This window comes from Helianthus annuus, chromosome 1 (genome assembly GCF_002127325.2).
Source record: "Helianthus annuus cultivar XRQ/B chromosome 1, HanXRQr2.0-SUNRISE, whole genome shotgun sequence".
Classification (NCBI taxonomy): domain Eukaryota; kingdom Viridiplantae; phylum Streptophyta; class Magnoliopsida; order Asterales; family Asteraceae; genus Helianthus; species Helianthus annuus.
Genome location: NC_035433.2, coordinates 140,704,576 through 140,724,379, shown reverse-complemented (window position 1 = coordinate 140,724,379; position 19,804 = coordinate 140,704,576). Strand labels below are relative to the sequence as shown.

Below are 19,804 nucleotides of genomic sequence, written 5' to 3'. Positions count from 1 at the left end.
TATGTTCTCAGATGGTCTACGTTTTGACATAAGTTTTATTTGAAAACAAGTCGGCTCAGATATAATTTAAGTTTCGACGCCAACCGGCAACCGGTCCGGTTCGATTTTGAAAAGGTGGTTACCACGCTAAAAATAAAATCTCAAATTAAAATTAAAAAAATCGATTAACATGTTGGTCGCTGTCCGTTTGATTCTTACACGCGTCGCCACAGCCGGATTCCAAACCCAAATTCCATTCCAACTTCCTAAAAAACATTTCGATTCCGTCCAATAATACTACTACCCACAATTATCCATTGTCTTCTTCTGCCGCATGAAGAAGCAATTCAGTCAATCACATCTTTTGTTTTCAGTACACTGACTTCATCAACACCTTCTTTCTCATGAATCATCAGGTCACTTTTTTACTTTCTTGCATTCTTAATCTACAATATGATCCACGGGTTTTGATAATTGAGTTGTGTTTGATTAGCATTTGTTGGAATTTTAGGGCAATGCTGTCTTTTTTTATGATAATTTTTGTTAGTTTATGCATTTGGTTTGTGGGAATTTTAGTATCATGTGATTCTTGAAATCTTTGTGTTGGATAATTGAGTTGTGTTTGATAAAGCATTAATTGGAATTTTAGGGCAATCTAGGGTTTTTATGATGATTTTTGTTGGTTTATGCGTTGGGTTTTTGAAATCTTTGTGTTTTGTTTGATGGGTTTGGTGAATTTTTTGTGGGTATTTTAGTATCATGTGATTCTTGAAATCTTTATGTTGGAGAATTGAGTTGTGTTTGATAAAGCATTAGTTGGAATTTTAGGGCAATGTTGTGTTTTTATGATGATTTTTGTTAGTTTATGCATTGGATTGTTGGAATCTTTGTGTTTTGTTTAAGGGGTTTGGTTGTTTTATATGTGGGGATTTTAGTGTTATGTGATTCTTGAAATCTTTGTATTGGATAATTGAGTTGTGCTTGATAAAGAATTAGTTGGAATTTTAAGGCAATCTAGGTTTTTTATGATGATTTTTGTTGGTTTATGCGTTGGGTTATTGAAATTTTTGTGTTTTGTTTGATGGGTTTGGTGAATTTTTTGTGGGTATTTTAGTACCATGTGATTCTTGAAATCTTTGTGTTGGATAATTGAGTTGTGTTTGATAAAGCATTAGTTGGAATTTTAGGGCAATGTTGTGTTTTTAGGATGATTTTCGTTAGTTTATGCATTGGATTGTTGGAATCTTTGTGTTTTGTTTGAGGGGTTTGGTTGTTTTATATGTGGGGATTTTAGTGTTATGTGATTCTTGAAATCTTTGTGTTGGGTATGAGGGGTTTGATGATTTGATGCTTTAATGCGGTTTTTAATGTTTATTTTTTTGTGGAAATTTTAGTTTCATGTGATTCTTGAAATCTTTGTGTTTGATAAGCATTAGTTGGAATTTTAGGGCAATGCGGTGTTTAATGATGGTTATTGTTAGTTTATGCATTGGATTGATGAAATCTTTGTGTTGGGTTTGATGATTTTTTTTTTTTTTTTTTTTTTTTTTTTTTTTTTTGTGGGGATTTTGGTATCTTGTGATTCTTGAAATCTTTGTGTTGGGTTTGAGGGGTTTGATGATTTGACACTTTAATGCGGTTTTTAATGTTGATTTTTTGTGGGAATTTTAGTTTCATGAGATTCTTGAAATCATTCTGTTGTGTTTGGTGTTACTCGAGTGTTTTTCTATTCGAATTGTTGGTCATTTTTGTTCTTGATGATAGTTTAAGTTGGGATTCTAGTGTCATGGGATTTTTGAAATCATTATGTTGTATTTGGGGTTTCTTGAGTGTTTTTTGTTGGAAATGTTTGGCACTTTTGTTCTTGATGGTTAAAGTTGGAATCTTGTTATCATGAGATTCTTGAAATCATTGTGTTGTAATCAATGTTCTTGAGTTTTTTTAATTGGAATTGTTAGGCATTTTGTTCTTGATGGTAATTTAAGATGGGACTTTTAGTATCATGAGATTCTTGAAATCTTGTGTTGTGTTTAGTGTCTCTTGAGTGTTTCGTAATTGGAATTGTTGGGCATTTTTTTCTTGATGATGATTCAAGTTGGAATTTTGGTATCATGTTATTATTATCTTGAAACCGTTGTCTTTTGTTTAGTACTCTTCAAATGAGTCTGGGTTGTTTGATAGCCGAGTTGTGTATGATAAGCATTAGTTGGGAATTTAGAGGAATGTTGTATTTAATAGTGATTTTCATTAGTTTATGCATTCGGTTATTAAATTTTTGTGTTGGGATTAGGATCAAATACAAAGGATCCTAATTGTAAGAAGTGTAAGAAGGATTTATAGAGTGACAAGTGTCCAATAACCTAAAAAAACCCACTACACAAAAAAACCCCACTACAAAAAAAAAAAAAAAAACCTTAAACATCCACCACCACCAAAAACCTAACCCCCCCCCCCCCCACACACACACACATCACCCACCCTATTTTTTTTTTTTTTTTTTTTTTTTTTTTGCCGAGGGGGTGGGTGTTTAGTTTTTTTTTTTAGATTTTTTTTAGGTTTTTGGGGGGTGGGGGGGGGGGTAGGTTTTTTTTAGGTTTTTTTTTTTGGGGGGGGGGGGGGGGTTAGGTTTTTTTAGGTTTTTGGGGGGTGGGGGGTTTAGGTTTTTTGGGGGTTTTTTTGGTGAGGTATAGTTTTTTTTTTGCTGGGGGGGGGGGGGTTTAGCTTTTTTGGTGGGGGGGGGGGGGGGTTAGGTTTTTGGGTGGTGGTGGGGTGGGTGGGGGTGGGTGTTTAGGTTTTTGGTGGTGATGTAGTGGGTTTAGTTTTAGGTTATTGGACACTTGTCACTCTATAAATCCTTCTTACACTTCTTACAATTAGAAGCCTTTGTAGAATAACTTGACCCTGTTGTGTTGTGTTTGAGGAGTTTGATGTTTTTTTTGTGGGATCTTAGTATAATAATCTTTGTGTTGGGTTTGATGATTTGACGCTTTAATGCGGTTTTCAATGTTGATTATTTGCGGGAAAGTTTAGTTTCATGAGATTCTTAAAATCTTGGGTTGCGTTTGGTGTTTCTTGAGTGTTTTTTTTATCGCAATTGTACGGCAATTTTGTTGTTGATGATGATTCAAGTTGGCATTTTAGTATCATGAGATTTTTAAATCATTGTGTTGTGTTTAGTGTGTCTCGAGTGTTTTTTATTGGAATTGTAGGCATTTTTGTTCTTGATGGTAGTTTAAGTTGGAATTTTAGTATATTTTCTTGTGTTTAGTAGTCTTATGATTTAGTTAGGGTTTTTATGTTGGAATTTTAGTATATTTTCTTGTGTTTCTTAGTGGGAATTTTAGTATTAGTTATTCGCAATGTTGTAGTTTTTGTTATTTTTTTGTCGTGTGTGCATGTGATTCTTGATTTTTTTTTGTGATCATGCATTAATTATTGTTAGTATGAACATAAATTTATGTTATTTAATGTTAATCACCGGATGAAATCTGCTTTATTAAGAAGTGATGTAGTTGTAATGAGGATCGGATGACGATCTATACGCAGTTGAGATATTAATGTGGAATCAAAGGTCAACTTAATAATGTATTATTTCTCAACTTTTACAAGACAAACAAATATAAGGTTTAAAGAGCTAGGGGAAGGTTCAAATGAAAACCACTAGTTAACGCGAAAACTCAAAAACTAACTAAAAAAGCCAAAAAAACATACCAATTTTTTTTTTTTTTTTTTGTGCATACCAATTTTCGCCACTTTTAGTATATATAAAAAAAAAATAAAAAAAAAATTGTAGTGCACATGTGTAGTACACATACAGATGTGTAATACAAATTTTTTTTTTTTTGAAAATTTTTTTATATAAAAAAACCTGCGATTTTTTCTAAAAAAATTGAAAAAAAAATTGGTGTATTTTTAAGGCTTTTTTTAGTTAGTTTTCGAGTTTTCGCGATAAAAGTGGTTTTCATTTGAACCATCCCCTAAAGAGCTATAATAACAGACTTGCAAAATTCATTTTTGAAATCTTTCTAGTGCAACAATAGAAAAGGATCCGTGCCATTATAGGACAATTCAATTACAGTTTTAAATAACAATATAAAGATTTAACTTAGTTAAGCATACCCTTGAATTTCATAATTTTTTTAAATTGGTTTTGAACTTTTAGGGATTGATGTAAGCTGAAAATTCTTTAAGCTGGCTCCGTAGTTGTCAATAGCGGCTATAGCGATCACTATAGCGCGCTACGCAGCGAAGTGATGTAGTGTCGCTATTAGGGTTATAGCGACTGATAGCGAGAATAGCGACAATTTTTTTTTTTAATATAAATAGCAATGAAATATAGCTATAAATAGCTGGATAATAGGTTTTTGTTAAATATACATGTAAAATAGCATATATATATAATATACCATGGTAGTGTGAGGTTCATTGGGGAACACTAAAAAAGTGGGGAACAGTGGGGAATTGACTCAAACGAACTCCGATTGGACTCATTCGAGCGGCGTTGGAACCGGCTCGTCGAACCCTAACTAGGATCTTTTAACCCTGAACCCTAAATCATAACCCCTACACCCTAAATATATTAGGGTTTGGCTTTTAGGGTTTAGCTTTAGGGTTTGTATGTGCAGTCTTTTCGTTCCATGTTTGAAAAAGGTATTATTTTTATTAATGCGTTGTTTGTTAATACGTTATTATTCTTATTATGTGTTAATAATTTTTTGTAGGTTGAAGACGACTCTTTTTACCATTCTTTAGGGGAAGAAGCAAGTGATGTTGACTGTCTGCTTGTAGAACCACGGTCTGACCAAGTTTCTGTGAGTGGCGTATGGTGTTACGAAGAAGATAACCGCGCAAAATGCATAAAAACTGAAAATGCTCCCTACAATTTAGGTAAATTCAACTTATATTATTTTGGAATAATGAACTAGTACCAAAAATGGAATACTATTGATGTCAATCTTGTAACAAATACTAAAGCGTTTTATCAGCGATATGTTTGCCATTCACAATAGCTAGGGGTGTAAACGAGTCGGGCCGAGCCCGAGTTCGACTGGGCTCGAGCTCGGCTCGTCATGTTTTTATGAAGCTCGAGCTCGAGCTCAGCTTGGTCCGAGCTTACTTATTTGAGCTCGAGCTCGGCTCGCGAGTTTAAACCAAAGCTTGAGCTCGGCTCGAGCTATTTTGAGTACAAAGCTAAAAGCTCGGCTCGAGCTCGCTTCAATATCGCTGAAACGAGCCAAAGCTCGGCTCGAGTTCAACTCGCCAATGTTATCATCATTATTATTATGTTATATAAAAAATAAATAAATTTTTGTTTGGGCTCGTTTAGGCTCGCGAGCCTAAACGAGCTTTGTATTTCAGGCTCGAGCTCGGGCTCGATAACTAAACGAGCTCTAATTCAGGCTCGAGCTCGGGCTCCCGGGCTCGTTAAAGCTCGGCTCGTTTGAGCTTTTAACCGAGCCGATAACGGGTAGCTCTCGAGCTTCTAGGCTTGTTTACACTCCTAACAATAGCGTTGTAATTTCAATTGATGAGAGTTACTTTTTACATCTTATATAGGTGTCCCGGATTCAAATCGAAACATGGAAGGTGTAGATATGACAATTCGTAATGTACGTCTTCTGTTAAAAGCTAGTTTAGTTCTTTTGAAAGTTACTTTTCATCTCAAATAAATACTAAAATGTTATTGTTGCATACTTTGTTTCTTTTAAAAGCTAGTTTAGTTCGTGTTTATCGACTTAGTTAAACTTAGTCATTGTTCTTGTATTTATATTCATGAAATCACGCATATTATAGGCATTTGATGTTTTGCCACATGAAGTTGGAGTGAATAATCTTCTAACAACAAACGTCTCTCATTCTGATGATTATCTTTTAGGTAATTCTCGAGACCATTTTAACTATTTTTCATTGGAGTAAAATGCCATTTTCGTCCTTGAGGTTTGGCTAGTTTTGTGACTTTCGTCCAAAGGTTTGTTATTCAGCCGCATATGGATCCAAAACGTTTGAAATCTTGCCATTTTCATCCGGCTCGTTAACTTCATCCATTTTCTCCGTAAAGTTGGGGGTATTTTCGTCTTTTTTGTTAACTTAAAGGGCAATTCGGTCTTGTACATTATGCTAAATGCTTGTACATAAAGTGAAAAAGACCGAATTGCCCTTTAAGTTAACAAAAAAAGACGGAAAATATCCCTAACTTAACAGAGAAAAATGGATGGAGTTAACGAGCCGGATGAAAATGGCAAGATTTCAAAGTCAAACCTTTTGGACGAAAGTTGCAAAACTGGCCAAACCTCAAGGACGAAAACGTCATTTTACTCTTTTCATTATACTCATAACGATGTTATTAAATTACCATCAATTTTTAAAACATTTACTACAGATATTGGATTTGATCATGGTGCTTTTATAGGCTATGTTTCCAACGAAGGTTTGCACACCAGGAACACTCAGTTTCCGATGAAGGGTAGTTTCGACGTACAAAATTCATTAACCGAAAACATTTTAGGAATCGAATATCAAAATTACTTAATTAGCAACTGTATATTCGGAACATCAACTAATCCATCCGAACCAAAAGGACTAGACCGATTCGAAGACTTTTCAAATTCTTTCGTTGACCAAGAAAATAATAACCAAGAGATATTCCTACCTCAATTTTCACAAAACGAGACGGAAGTAACCCCGTTTTGTAAAGACGGGCCCACAAGCACGAGCTCTGTTGAAGATCATGGTGGTGTTGGGGAACTTACGCTCAAAAGATCGCGTAAGCCTACAAAACGATACATTGATGAGTCATCAATGCTGAGTTTAAACAATTCTAAGAAGAGAAGAGAAGCTTCTTGCGGGTCAAAAGTCAAACCATCAGGGGTTCGGCGTGTAAAAAGTCAAAGTGAGGTCAAACCTAAAGAAAAAATGCTGCCGGCTGCAGTTTCTTTTGATAAAGCTATTCAAGTGCCATTTAGTTCTCATGTACCAACCGAATGTCGGAAAAACAATTCACCAGCTAAAGTAAGCAAAAATGCACTCTGCATTTCCAGGAAAAGCTTTGAACGGGTTCAGGTCAGTTTTCAGGTTGAACCTGCGAACCCGTTTAGCTAAACGGGTCGGGTTGGCGGGTTGGCCCGTTTAACCCATTTATATTATGTTTTATTTTTTTTTTCCAATATGTTATATGTCGTAAATTAAATTGGGTGTGTATTTTATGCCATAATTGTAACTTAAAAGAGAATTTGACATAAGATTTTATAACTTAAGTGTAATTGTATTATATACGTTTTTATTTTTTGTAGTAAAGTTTGATCTTAATGTGTTAATTTGTGAAAAAAATAAAAAAAAAAAAACTTCTGGTTGAACGGGTCGTGTTCGGGTCAACCCGGCGAATATTCGGGCCGTGTTCGCCTGTTCGGTTTCATATGTATGGCACGATTTTCAGGTTCTGGTCGTGTTCGGGTTCGTCTAAAATTTTCGGGTTCAGGTCAGGTTGAGACCGCCAACACTAGGGGTGCAAACGAGCCGAGCGGCTCGCGAGCTACTCGAGATCGGCTCGAGAAAAAGCTTGAAACGAGCCGAGCCTTATCGAGCTCGAGCCGAGCTTGAGCCTAAAATAAAGCTCGTTTGTTTATCGAGCCCGAGCTCGAGCCTCGCATGTGAAGCTCGTTAGGCTCGTCGAGCCTTAGTGTAAACGAGGCGAGCCGAGCCAAGCTTATTCAAACTTCTTTACAATCCGACCTCGAACCTAAAATTTTCGGGTTCAGGTCAGGTTGAGAGTTGAGACCGCCAACGGCCCAACACGACCCGTTTAGCAATATGTGCTGTGAACTTTTAAGGCAACATATGGTACTCTAGTTTGAAGTTATTTTTTTTTTCAGATTGAAAAGCACATTGAGAACTATTCAAGTGAGCCAGAAGATGATTCCGAGACGATGACGAGGTCTGTGACAGGTGGCAATCAGAGGAAGCATCATAGAGTGTGGACTGTTTCGGAAGTAAAGAAGTTGTTAGACGGTGTTGCTCATTTCGGCGTAGGAAAATGGACTCATATCAAGAAATCCCTTTTTTCATCGTCAGCTCATCGAACACCAGTGGATTTGAAGGTACTTTTCATCTTTTTATCATCGATTCGTCACGAATTTACTTTTTATGTAATTACAAGAGTGTATTTTTATTAACAACTGTTCTCTATTTGTGTTGTTTTGATATATTTTTCACAGGACAAATGGCGAAATCTTTTAAAGGCAAGTCATGCACTAAAAGGGAGTAGAACAGAGGTTAGTTATCTTCCTTTCTTCCATTTTTTTAGAGTAAACTTCCGTTTTGCTCCCTGTGGTTTGGTCACTTTAACGGTTTTGCTCCAAACCTTTAAAAATAGCCATTTTACTCCCTAATGTTTCGGTTTTTTTGCCAGTTTGCTCCACGCCTCTAACTCCATCCAAATTGTTTGTTTTTTCATTTTGCTCCCCGCAGGGAGCAAACTGGCAACAAAACCAAAACATCAGGGAGTAAAATGGCTATTTTTAAAGGTTTGGGGCAAAACCGTTAAAGTGACCAAACCACAGGGAGCAAAACGGAAGTTTACTCTTTTTTTTATAGACAAGCTCATCCAAAGTTCTGATCTTTTTTCTATATGTTAGAAATCTAGATGTGGGTTGATGGGTGAAAACGGGTTCGAGTCAAAACGGGCTATTTTGAGTACGGGTCAAGACGGGCTTGGTTGACCCATTAACACTTTATGTCCATTTCAAAATTTTATAAATCTATAATGTAGTAGTATATGATTACAAAGGTTTGTTTTTCCGCATCTGGATCCAAAAGGTTTAAAATCTTGCCATTTTCATCCGGCTCGTTAACTCCCATTTTTCTCCGTTAAGTCAGGGGTATTTTTGTCTTTTTTGTTAACTTAAAGGGCAATTCGCTCTTCTTCACTTTATGTACAAGCATTTAGCATAATGTACAAGTATTCAAAATACCCTTGCTAAATAAGAAAGACGAAAATACCCCTGACTTAACGAAGATAAATAGATGGAGTTAACAAGCCGGATGAAAATGCCAAGATTTCAAACCTTTTAGATCCAGATGCAGAAAAACAAACCTTTGGACAAAAGTCGCAAAACTGGCCAAACCTCAGGGACGAAAATGACATTTTAATCTAAATATAAATAGATAATTATAATGTATATTTTTTTAAAACAAAGCGATTTATGACGTAACCATGTAAATCGACGAGTTCTAAGTTTCAACCCATTTGACTCGTCAGTTGACCCTTCTGAAGTGAGAATATGTTATTGCAGGATGATCAGAAACGAAGCCAGTCATGGCGACCTTTGCCAAAGTCGGTCTTGAGTCGTGTGAGAGAATTGGCGTCGGTTTATCCGTACCGACAAGAAAGCAGCCCAAAGAGTTCTAAATCAAAATTCCAACATAATTCATCTCCTGGTAGAGTCAAAAGCCCTGTTTAAAAGAGCTTGTGTATAGAAATGAATATTTGACTTTGATTTGAACATGTTATACTTGATGAGAAAGATATTAGTCTGTGATTTTGATTACTTGGAAATATGATGCATATTATCATATGTTTTTGCGTAGAAGTCGATTGATTTTTATATCGTTGGATCTCATCATGACGCGGCTCAGTTTAAGGGGTTGTTTGTTTACCTCTTAATGAGGCTTTTAATAGTTCAGAACTCTTACTGGTTCAGCACTTAATGATGCACACTGTTTGTTTCGCGAGCAAATGTCTGAATGGTTCAGACATTTGCCTCTGAATGGTTAAGAATTATACACAGTCGGAATGGTTAAAACCTCTAATCTGAATTGGTTAGGCATTTGACTCTGAACGGATAAACATTATACTGAGTCTTAATGTTTTAAACCTCTTACTGGTTCAGCAATTAATGATTCAGACTTCTTACTGGTTCATCACTTAACCATTCAGAAGTTGCCAAACAACCCCTAACTGTGTTTATAGACTTATAGTGGCATTGTTTGGATGTTTAACATTGTTGACATCTTTGTGGCATATTGGCATGATACATGGAAAAATCATATATTTGTCATCTGTTTAAAGTCATTGAAAGTGATGGGATTTTTATGTAAAAATGTAGGATTCATGGCACCAAAAAATGGTATAAAAAATCCTAATTACAGAGTAAATAGATGAAAAACTAACTTATTTAATGGGAGTTTGCCACCTAAGCTTTTTTTTTTTTTTTTTTAAACCAAACAGTTATTTAGATTATGTTAATAATACAATCAATTCTAACTAACTTTAAAATATAATGTTTTACAAAATTCTAAATATACCGTCCTGGCACGGTTATTTTTATCTACGTTTTGATATAAATTTTATTTAAAATCGAGCCGGTTCAAATATAATATACTTTTTGTTTTTATTATTTTTATATATAATTTGGTTTTTCTTTTATAGCTGTAACATCTACGTTTCAATATTAATTTAGTTTAAAACAGAGTCATGCTAAAAAAATACATTTATAACAAATACGCAATTTCTTACCAACAACACATGTTCTTTCGTTCATCCAGGTAACCCCGAATACCATACAAAGAAAAAAAATACCCTTGCTATATAAGGTTTAACGTTTTTTGTAACTCATAACTTTTATGTAATTAGGTCTCATACTTTTAGAAAAAAAAAAAAAAAAAAACTACTACACGAAGATTTCATATTTTTTTTTTTATAAAATGACAACGTATGACTGACTTATCAGAGGCAAGCCCACTCCAATTGGAGAAAATACAAAGGCTTGCGAAGTACCCATTTGAATTCAAATTATTTAACTTTAACTTTTTCATAGAAAACACACATTTTTTGTTTTGTATATATTTATAATTTCCTTGTTACTGTTATCGGGATTATTTTTTTTATTTCCTTGTTATTGTTATCGGGATTATTTTTTTTTAAATACTAATTTGTATTAAAACTTTAAATACAATAATAACCCGTTCATGACCATGTAAAATAAATACACATAACTATATATTCCAAATTTTTTTATTATATAAATATATATTTCTCCTTAATTTAAACGGGCAACAAGCTGCGCTGTTACCCCTTTTTAAATAGCAAAACTAAATCTTTTAAAAACTACGTACATAGATCCCGGGGTCATAACAATACTATGCATCTTTAACTCGGCTATGTAGGTCCACAACCTCTAGCGCAAGGAAACAAAAAGTATCAAAAGAAAATGAGATAAACATGTGTTAGTTGTCAAGACACGTTTTCTCGTGTTTGGTCACTTTACTCAAATCAACCTTTAAAGCAGTCTGACCCACCATTAAAGTTAAACAGCTGGTGTGGCTTATTTACACAACCGATTTCAAGTTCCAAACTAGACGAAACATTAAAGGGATAGATCATCAAAACCAAACAATGAACCAAACCGTTTAGAAATTAACCGGACTTAACCGATCAACTTCCTTCGATTTAATCGGTTTCAATGGTTTATAAATTACAACACCCTTATGAGTTGATGATAGAATAATGCAAGGGATACATTCCAATTCCAAATCAGTTAAAACAGGAACATCAAACTAAAAATGAGCATAGTGGTATGGCATGACAACTAAGACAGTTGGTGCATGCACACGTATGCATGCATGCATGGCATGGCATGCAGATAACCATTGATTAGTGAAAGTGAAAAAAGAAGTCCACTGGTAAAGGTGGAGTGGTGTGTAGGAGATTGTAGCAGGGGCATGGCATGGCCGGAATTAATATCAAATATCGGGATGTAGGAGCTGCCAGCTAATCATCCAATCCTCCTCTGCAACTCACGTGATCATTACTTCTTCACTTCTTCTCTCCAACTATATGATTGACAATGGATGTCAAAACCTTTTATTATCATATAATCATATTTGTTTCGCAAACAGATGTCTGAATAGTTCAGACATTTGCTTTTGAATGGTTAAATATTATAGTAAGTCTGAATGGTTAAGATCTTTAATCTGAATTGATTAGACATTTGTCTTTGAACGGTTAAACGTTATACTGGCTCTTAATGGTTCAGATATTTTACTGGTTCAGCAATTAATGGTACAGACCTCTTACTGGTTAATCACTTAACCATTCAGAAGTTGTCAAACAGTCCCTTAAAATTATTTTTAAACTGATTGAAAATGAGATGCGCTAGACCAAAAAAAAAAAAAAACATGAGATTGATCAAATTTTGAACCACATTTTATTGATATATAAACTAAAGCACACAAAGTTACATTGACCGGTTGCAATTGTCTTATTTGTACATTTTACTAAACTAGACTTTTGAAATACAAGATAACATATTCTAGGTTGCAAGTTATATTTCCTTATTTGATTTGATTTCCTACTATTCAATATACTATACCAAAACAATTAAATAACATGCTAAAATAGGTATCAACCTAAACAAAACAACCGGCTCAAAAACTCAACCTAGAACCATTAAGGTTGGTCCAACAATTATCCTCTAATCTTGATTTAGATCCGCTTTATATTCGCACCGTTATCGACAACTTCAAAAACACCTTGATTTGATCTCTTAGATTTCGGTTCCTTCCCGGGTCGTAAGCCACCTGCTATTGACCACCAATCGGGAAACAAGCCACCTGTTTTTCCGTCTCCTACGAAAGCTACCACGCTCATTCATGTATCCCACATTGATTTTTTTAACGGCAAATTTGGATCACTGACAAACCACTAGAGTATCATCGTGTCACCAGCAATACCACCCGATCATATCTATCTCCACTAGGTATAATGCCTATACACCAATTCAGAAAGAAACTCAATAAATAATCACCATATTCGTATCCCACATTGATTACTTGGATTACTTGTCCTTAGAACATAAATATCAGCATATGCTTTACAGAGCATATACAACAAGGATACCTTTGACTTTCCTAACTCACATATATGATATGTCTCTAACAAATACAAAATATATTATATTTATTATTAGCATTAGAGCATAAGCCACTGGCGGAACCAGTACAATTTAATTATGGGGTCATCATAAGTTTATGTTGTATACTGGTTTAAATTAGGGGGTCCATCTGGGTCCATCTCTAAGTTTGTTCTTCAAAAACTCAAAATTTATAAATAAAAATTCAAAAAGTTCCGGTGACCGGAGGGTCAACGGACCCTCTTGACCCTCCTCTGGTTCCACCCCTGGCATGAGGTGTTGTGTAACCCTCCACCAACATCCACATCATTACCTTAACTCCACCTCATCATCTTCCCCGTCAATGGGGTGGTGTACCCCGTCATCCTTCCCCTTCAATCAATCAACATCCTCAAATTTCAAAAAGTGAGCTTGGGAAGAACGGGGATCCATCCCCGATTGTCCCTGTCACACCCCAACCGATGGCGGAATCATCGGGCGCGGAACTAGGCGAATCAGATTGCTCAAGAGAATCCATAACAACTATATTGCGATAATAATTATTACATTTGTTATCCCATACTAACAACATTACAATCACATAAGTTATCACTGATTCTTGTCCTCTTGAACAATACGAATCCGACAACCTAGATTTTATGTGGGTTTCTAGACTTCCTAGCTTGATTTGATGTAGACCTCGACTTATATACCTGCAACATACGTTAAAAATAACGTCAGTACGAAGGGTACTGGCGAGTATACAAGTTTTGATAGTAGCATAATAGATAAAAACAAGTGCTGCGAATTCCTATATACATAACGAGATACACAACATACGCACTACAAGACTAATGCTCCAGCTTTATCTCTACGGCTTAGATTCTCGATTGCTCGAACACCTAAACTAGACCCCGTCGGGTGCTATAGATCCATACTAGTTAAGGCGGGACTCCGCGAGTAAAAGTCCTAGCGCATACATACTAGCATCACGTGTAACTATGCATAAGTCATTCGCAAGTGATAGATAGATTGATTGATTGATTGAACACATTCGATTTGCTTGATTGATTAAACACATTCGATTTGCTTGATTCATTGTAAACGTATGTTACACCCAAAATATGATTAAAAAGGGATTCGAGTATACTCACAGTCGGTGTTTAACTAGTAAACACAACTTGGTTGGATTGAGGGGTGCACGTCCGAAATTACCCTGATTACAGTTCGATAGCGTAAGCGTTGGATAACGTGTTAAGAAGTTGGACAACAATCTGGTCGGAAAGGCTGCTGTTCGATCGGATGGGCTGTCCGATCGGCTAGCATGTCTGATCGGCTAGCCTATCCGATCGGCTAGCATGTCCGATCGGCTAGCATGTCCGATCGGCTAGCCTGTCCGATCGAATGGGCTGTCCGATCGGCTTGCATGACCGATCGAATAGCCTGTTCGATCGGCTAGCCTGTTCGACCAGTTAGCCTGTTCGTTCAGCAGGTTTTTGACTAAGTTTCGAAGGTTTTTCGGTGGTTTTGACTGAGACGGTGTGCTTTCGTGCTAAACAACTGAAATTCCAACATTTCCAACTTGTTCTGATGGCCGGGAATCACCCCGTTCCATCAGGTTTGGCCGGTTTTTGACGGTTTTCCCTTGTAAATCCCGAAAATCACCCGTTCTTGATTAGAAATCAGATCTTGAACCAACTCAACACTAAGAATGAGTAGAAAGGAAGGTTGGAAATCCATCTTTCAGTCCTTTCACACATGATTGAATGCAGATTTGTACAAAAAAAACATTGTTAAATCCTCCAGATCTGAGTTGTTCTTGGTGAAATGAGGCCAAAACATGAAGTTCATAAGAACACCATGATGACATCATCTTAGAACACCTCAAATCCGCTGATTTCACGGTTAAAAATTAGAATTTGAAAGATAGAAAGATGTAGGATTGCGTTTTGATCAAGAAAGTACAAGATCTGGGTTGAAAACTTACAAGAATCGCGAGGAATCGAGAGGAAAAAAAGGCAAAAACGTCCTGGTCGGTCGAGAGCTGTCACTTCACAGTGAAGTGAATGGCTATTTATAGGCAAGGAGGAAGAAAGGGAGGAAAAGGAAGGCCGTTCGATCGGCTGGCCCAGCCGTTCGACTGGCCTGTCCGATCGGCTGGCCTGTCCGATCGGCTGGCCCAGCCGTTCGGCTGGCCCAACCGATCGGCTGACCTGGCCGTTCGGCCGGCCCAGCCTATCGACTGGTCCTTCGTCGTTTCGTTTCGGCGTTGCGATAGTTTTGTCCGTACATAAACTTGTATTTATTTATTATCATCATTATTATTATACATCAGTAAACGTTAACACTTTTCGATTTCGATTTGAATTGATTTGATTCGATTCGATTAACTTCACCAACACCACAGCTATTATCATTATTTATTATTATTATAGATATATATAATATATATATAGGTCCATACGTAATTATCCATATTTCGATTCACCTTGCGATAATCGGGTTGCGCGTGACCTCGAGTGCGCTTTCGAATATTGCGACGCATCACGGCCATCAAGGAGGGTAGTATCGGTCCTCTCTTGATGTCATCGCGTGTGTTGGTATGTTTGATGTGATTTGATATTGAAAATACTGAGATATAGCATTATAATAGATATTGATACATTATGATCTGAATCTCCGGTGCTTGGCGTAACGAGTATAGCGAGTAGTAACAACGCACAAAAGTACGGGTTGTTACAGTCCCGGAATGTACTTTAGGAGGGGGGTTGGTGTTCCCTTTGGGGGAAGGTGTCACATGGGTTGCCACATAGGCTTCCTCGAACCCACACCCCATGATTTTATATCCAAACTCTAATATGCTCTGCTCTACAAACCATATGCTAATATTTATACTCTAAGGGCTTGTTTGGCTAAGTTTATTTAACTTAAAAAGAACTTCTTATTAAAATAACTTATTGACTTATAACTTTTTGAAAAGAAGTTTAAAAAAAGTGTTTGGATTAGCTTATGAGGTGTGAAAAGTCAATAAGTCAATAAGTTGTTTTTTAAAAAGTGTTTGGCTTAGCTTATTCATGTAAAATAACTAAAAAGGGTGGGAAAAGCCAATAAGTCATAAGGAGTTTTAAAAAGTCACCTCTTACTAACTTTTCAAAACTAACTTTTCCTTTCTATACAAAAAGTCATTTTGAAAAGTGCTTATGAGTTTGCCAAACATTTTTTCTCCTCATTAATTTTTTTGTAAAAGTCAATAAGTTATAAAAAGATGTTAAAAAGCTTAGCCAAACACCCCCTAATATTTATGCCCAAAGAACAAGCCACCCCGCTTTTCTAAACCTATCTTAGGCGAGGAAAAGAATCATCTTGGATTGAAAGTTGTTAATGCGGTCAACCTTGCCATTCCGATGGAAACCTGCTATTGATCGACTCTCGCACATGGGTTATATTTATAATTAACTAGTGCTAATACCCGCGAATTTCGCGGTGTTGAGAAATGATATGTTTTTTTTTTTTTGAAAATAATACGATTATACTGATCATAAAGAAACTGTATGCATGAACGTACTATTGAAATTTGAAGTTGATACGATTTGATTTTCTGGTTATAATGGCAATCTGAATTTAAAATAAATAAAATAACAAACGCATTGTACCGGAAACGTATATAAAGGGTGATCGAAAAGTTATTGTAAGGTAATTGTTTTTTTGGATTTTAAATAAAAAGTGAAAGCCTATTACTATAGCACTTATGCTTGCTTGAGTTTCGTAACCAATAACTTGGAATTCGCTTTCGACCAGTTGAAGAAACAATCGTCACCTAAGGAAATATGTTCAGCTTCAATTATATCATGCCACCCAACAACACCGTACCTATGTTAGATAAAATATGAAAAAAAATGTTACTAATTCATATACAAATACAGTGAAAGTTAAATAATAATATATAATAAATAAGATAATAAATTGATTGACAAACCTTATTTGACCATCAATATTGTGTGTACGAAGATTCTTAACCCAAGTATTTCCTTTAACAACTTTGATGTTTACTTCAGAAAACTCATTTAAACCACTTATGTCAGTAATCAATTTGGGAAGGATCTACATTTTGTAAGCACATTACAAATATGTTAATGTTATTAAATGAAAAAAACTAAAAATAAAAAAAAATTAAACATAAAAAAGCATAGTAGAATACCAATTCAGTAGATACTGTCATTGCAAAAAAAGGATAGTTAGGATCGTCACTAATTTGTCGATAACCTTTAACATTGGTAATATGTTCATATTCTTGCTCAATCAAAGGAGTGTTGTTTAACAAAACTTGACGACCGTGCTTATTGAATATGGTAATATTAAAATCTTTCACGTCGTTTATTTTAAAACACAAAATATCGCCCGGATTTAACCTGAGATCTTCAATAAATTTAAACCAACCATCAGCAAAACAATAATTTCGACCAATCTTTCTAATACGGACTTCCCATTTATGAATCTCGGATACGTTAAGTATAACCTTGTTATCCGGTAAAGGATAATCAAAATGTTCTGAAAGAAAAGTATCTGGTATAACCTGTAAAGAAATTAATTATTATAAAATGTATGAGTATTATGTTTTACATAAATCGAGAAAAAAAAACAATATAAATCTATAATAAAAGTACGTACCATTGGAGTTTGTAAAGGATTTTGAATAATTTTACAAAACGGTTTCCCCCACTCTTGATTTGGATCATGACAGAAAAGCTTGAACTTAAAAGTACGATCACCAAGATAGTTGAAAATAATAAAGAAATATCCATGGCCAAAGTAATTTAAAACCTCAGACCATCCATTAGTGAAGTAGAATACATCTTCTATTAATTGGATGCGAACACGCCATGAATGCTTTTCATCAAATTTAAGGCTAACAGTTGAGGATTGTAACTTATTCGTCCATATAAATCTACTCATACATAAAGGTATAGCCTGAAAACCAAAAAAAAAAATATATGAAAAATTTCTTTAGAATAAATATCAAACATCAAACAATACTAATAAATAGTTTATAAAAACAATAATGAAAGTTATGTACCTGTTGAAGGGATAGTGGATCAAGTAGAGTTATGATGAAATACGGACCATGACGATACATATTCACCCGAACACGACAGTTGAGGAAGAATACTAACAATCGAATACTAATAGCAACACATAGAATGAAAGAAAAAAATATCAGCATGTATTTATATGAGAAAATTGGAAATAAAATTTAAGAAACTATAGAATCAACAATTCTTATAACTATTTATGTAAATAATTAATAAACTCAATATTGTACAAAAATATATAAATTAATGTAATTATTGTAAATGTGTTTTAAAAATAGCAAAAGATTTACAAAATATTGCTAGTAATAAAAATTTAACATAATAAAAGGTTTTCCGAAATATTAGTACTAATTAGTGAATATATATTTTTGTATGATATTCAAATACATAATGGGTAAAATAAAAAACATTAGTTTAATATTATTACATAAATAACGGATATATGTTAAAAATAAAAATCGATACTTAAATTAAAAATAAAATATAAATTATAATCATCACATATCATATCAAAGACTAAAGCTGCTGCAACACTCCATCACCTTCAATGAACAATCACTTGGCTCAAGAAACATAAACCAACGGTGAAGAAGAAATTTGGTAAAGTAAGTTTACCTCCATTATTTCCGATCATTTTATCGGAAATCTCCTCTTTGATTCACACACTTATTATCATCTGAGTTGAACGCCAATTTCCGGGTTAAGTGACTTCACCGAAGTATTTCCGGCGATTGTTTACGGTTTACACATGAAATCAGGTTTTTCAGTTTTATGAAATTAAATGTTGTGTATCTTATGTGTATCTAAAATAAATTAGATCGTATTGAATGTGTTTAAAAATATATAATTTATGTTAATAACATGATTTGGTTGATATATTTAGTGCATCTTATTGTGAAAATTAAAAATTCTTGATTGACATTGTATTTTGGATCATTGATTAGGTTATAACATTACAAAACTTGAATAACAATGTTATTTATTGTGTACCTTATGTTATCTAAAACGGATTACATTTAATTGTTTATCTTTGAATGTATAAAATTTAGGTTACTATACTTATTTGGTTGATATAGTTTGTGAATGTCATTGTGAAAAAAATTATGGTTAGATGATGAGATAACAGTTGCTTTGTTATTGTTTATATGTATATTGTATATTGTATTATTGTATATTGCAAACAAATATATACATCATTGTTTACAGGTATATAAAGATGAGTTCCTCATGCATAACTGTGTTGGATGATGATTACTCGATGAAACTGGTATGTTACAATTGTTAGAAAATAAAATATCTCTAATTTGTGTTAGATAATATCTTTAACATAAATTTAACAACAGGTACTGCCAATTGAGTTTGTTAAGAGTGTATACGGTGATTATTGGCAAAGAACTAAAGTAATGATACATCATCAAAGTGAAAGAAGTTGGTCAGCTTATTTGAGAAGTATAAGCGGGGAATCGGTTATAACTGATGGTTGGAAAAATGTCGTAAGGGATCTTCAGTTGAAAAAACAGACATTGTTGCGCTTAAGGATATTGAAAGATAAAGATATTCACATTGATTGTTTCGTCAACAACATATGTGGTGAATCTTTCGTAACAGTAAACCGTTACGGCATTTTAAAGATAATAGTAAGTATACATTTATATATTAATCTGTTTTTCTTTATAGTTGTAAAATAAATGATATACATATATATTTGAGAGTAAAATGCTACTAAACTTTTCAGGTGATTCCCGAAGCTTATGTTACAAAATGTTACTCTCACACGCCAGTCAACGATTATTATAACATATGTGCAGCAGGTCAGATTTGGAAAGTTGAGACGGAGAAAATAAATGATAA

At 34.6% G+C, this 19,804-nt stretch overlaps 1 protein-coding gene across 8 annotated transcripts; it reads left to right on the top strand.

The window, feature by feature from the left end:
• The first annotated feature begins 217 nt into the window (after positions 1–217).
• Positions 218–9,578, top strand: LOC110881439. 8 transcript variants are annotated; one of them, XM_022129709.2, is made up of 8 exons: positions 218–395; positions 4,701–4,866; positions 5,536–5,588; positions 5,773–5,854; positions 6,359–6,987; positions 7,848–8,072; positions 8,190–8,246; positions 9,267–9,578. In XM_022129709.2, the coding sequence occupies exons 1-8, from the start codon at positions 384–386 to the stop codon at positions 9,432–9,434; spliced, it is 1,392 nt and encodes a 463-aa protein (XP_021985401.1). In that variant the 5' UTR covers positions 218–383; the 3' UTR covers positions 9,435–9,578. The 8 variants fall into 8 exon arrangements, with proteins under 8 accessions (XP_021985401.1, XP_035831549.1, XP_021985393.1 ...); XM_035975656.1 differs by having other exon boundaries at positions 219–395; positions 6,389–6,987; XM_022129701.2 differs by having other exon boundaries at positions 219–395; positions 6,359–7,038.
• Positions 9,579–19,804: the final 10,226 nt, after the last annotated feature.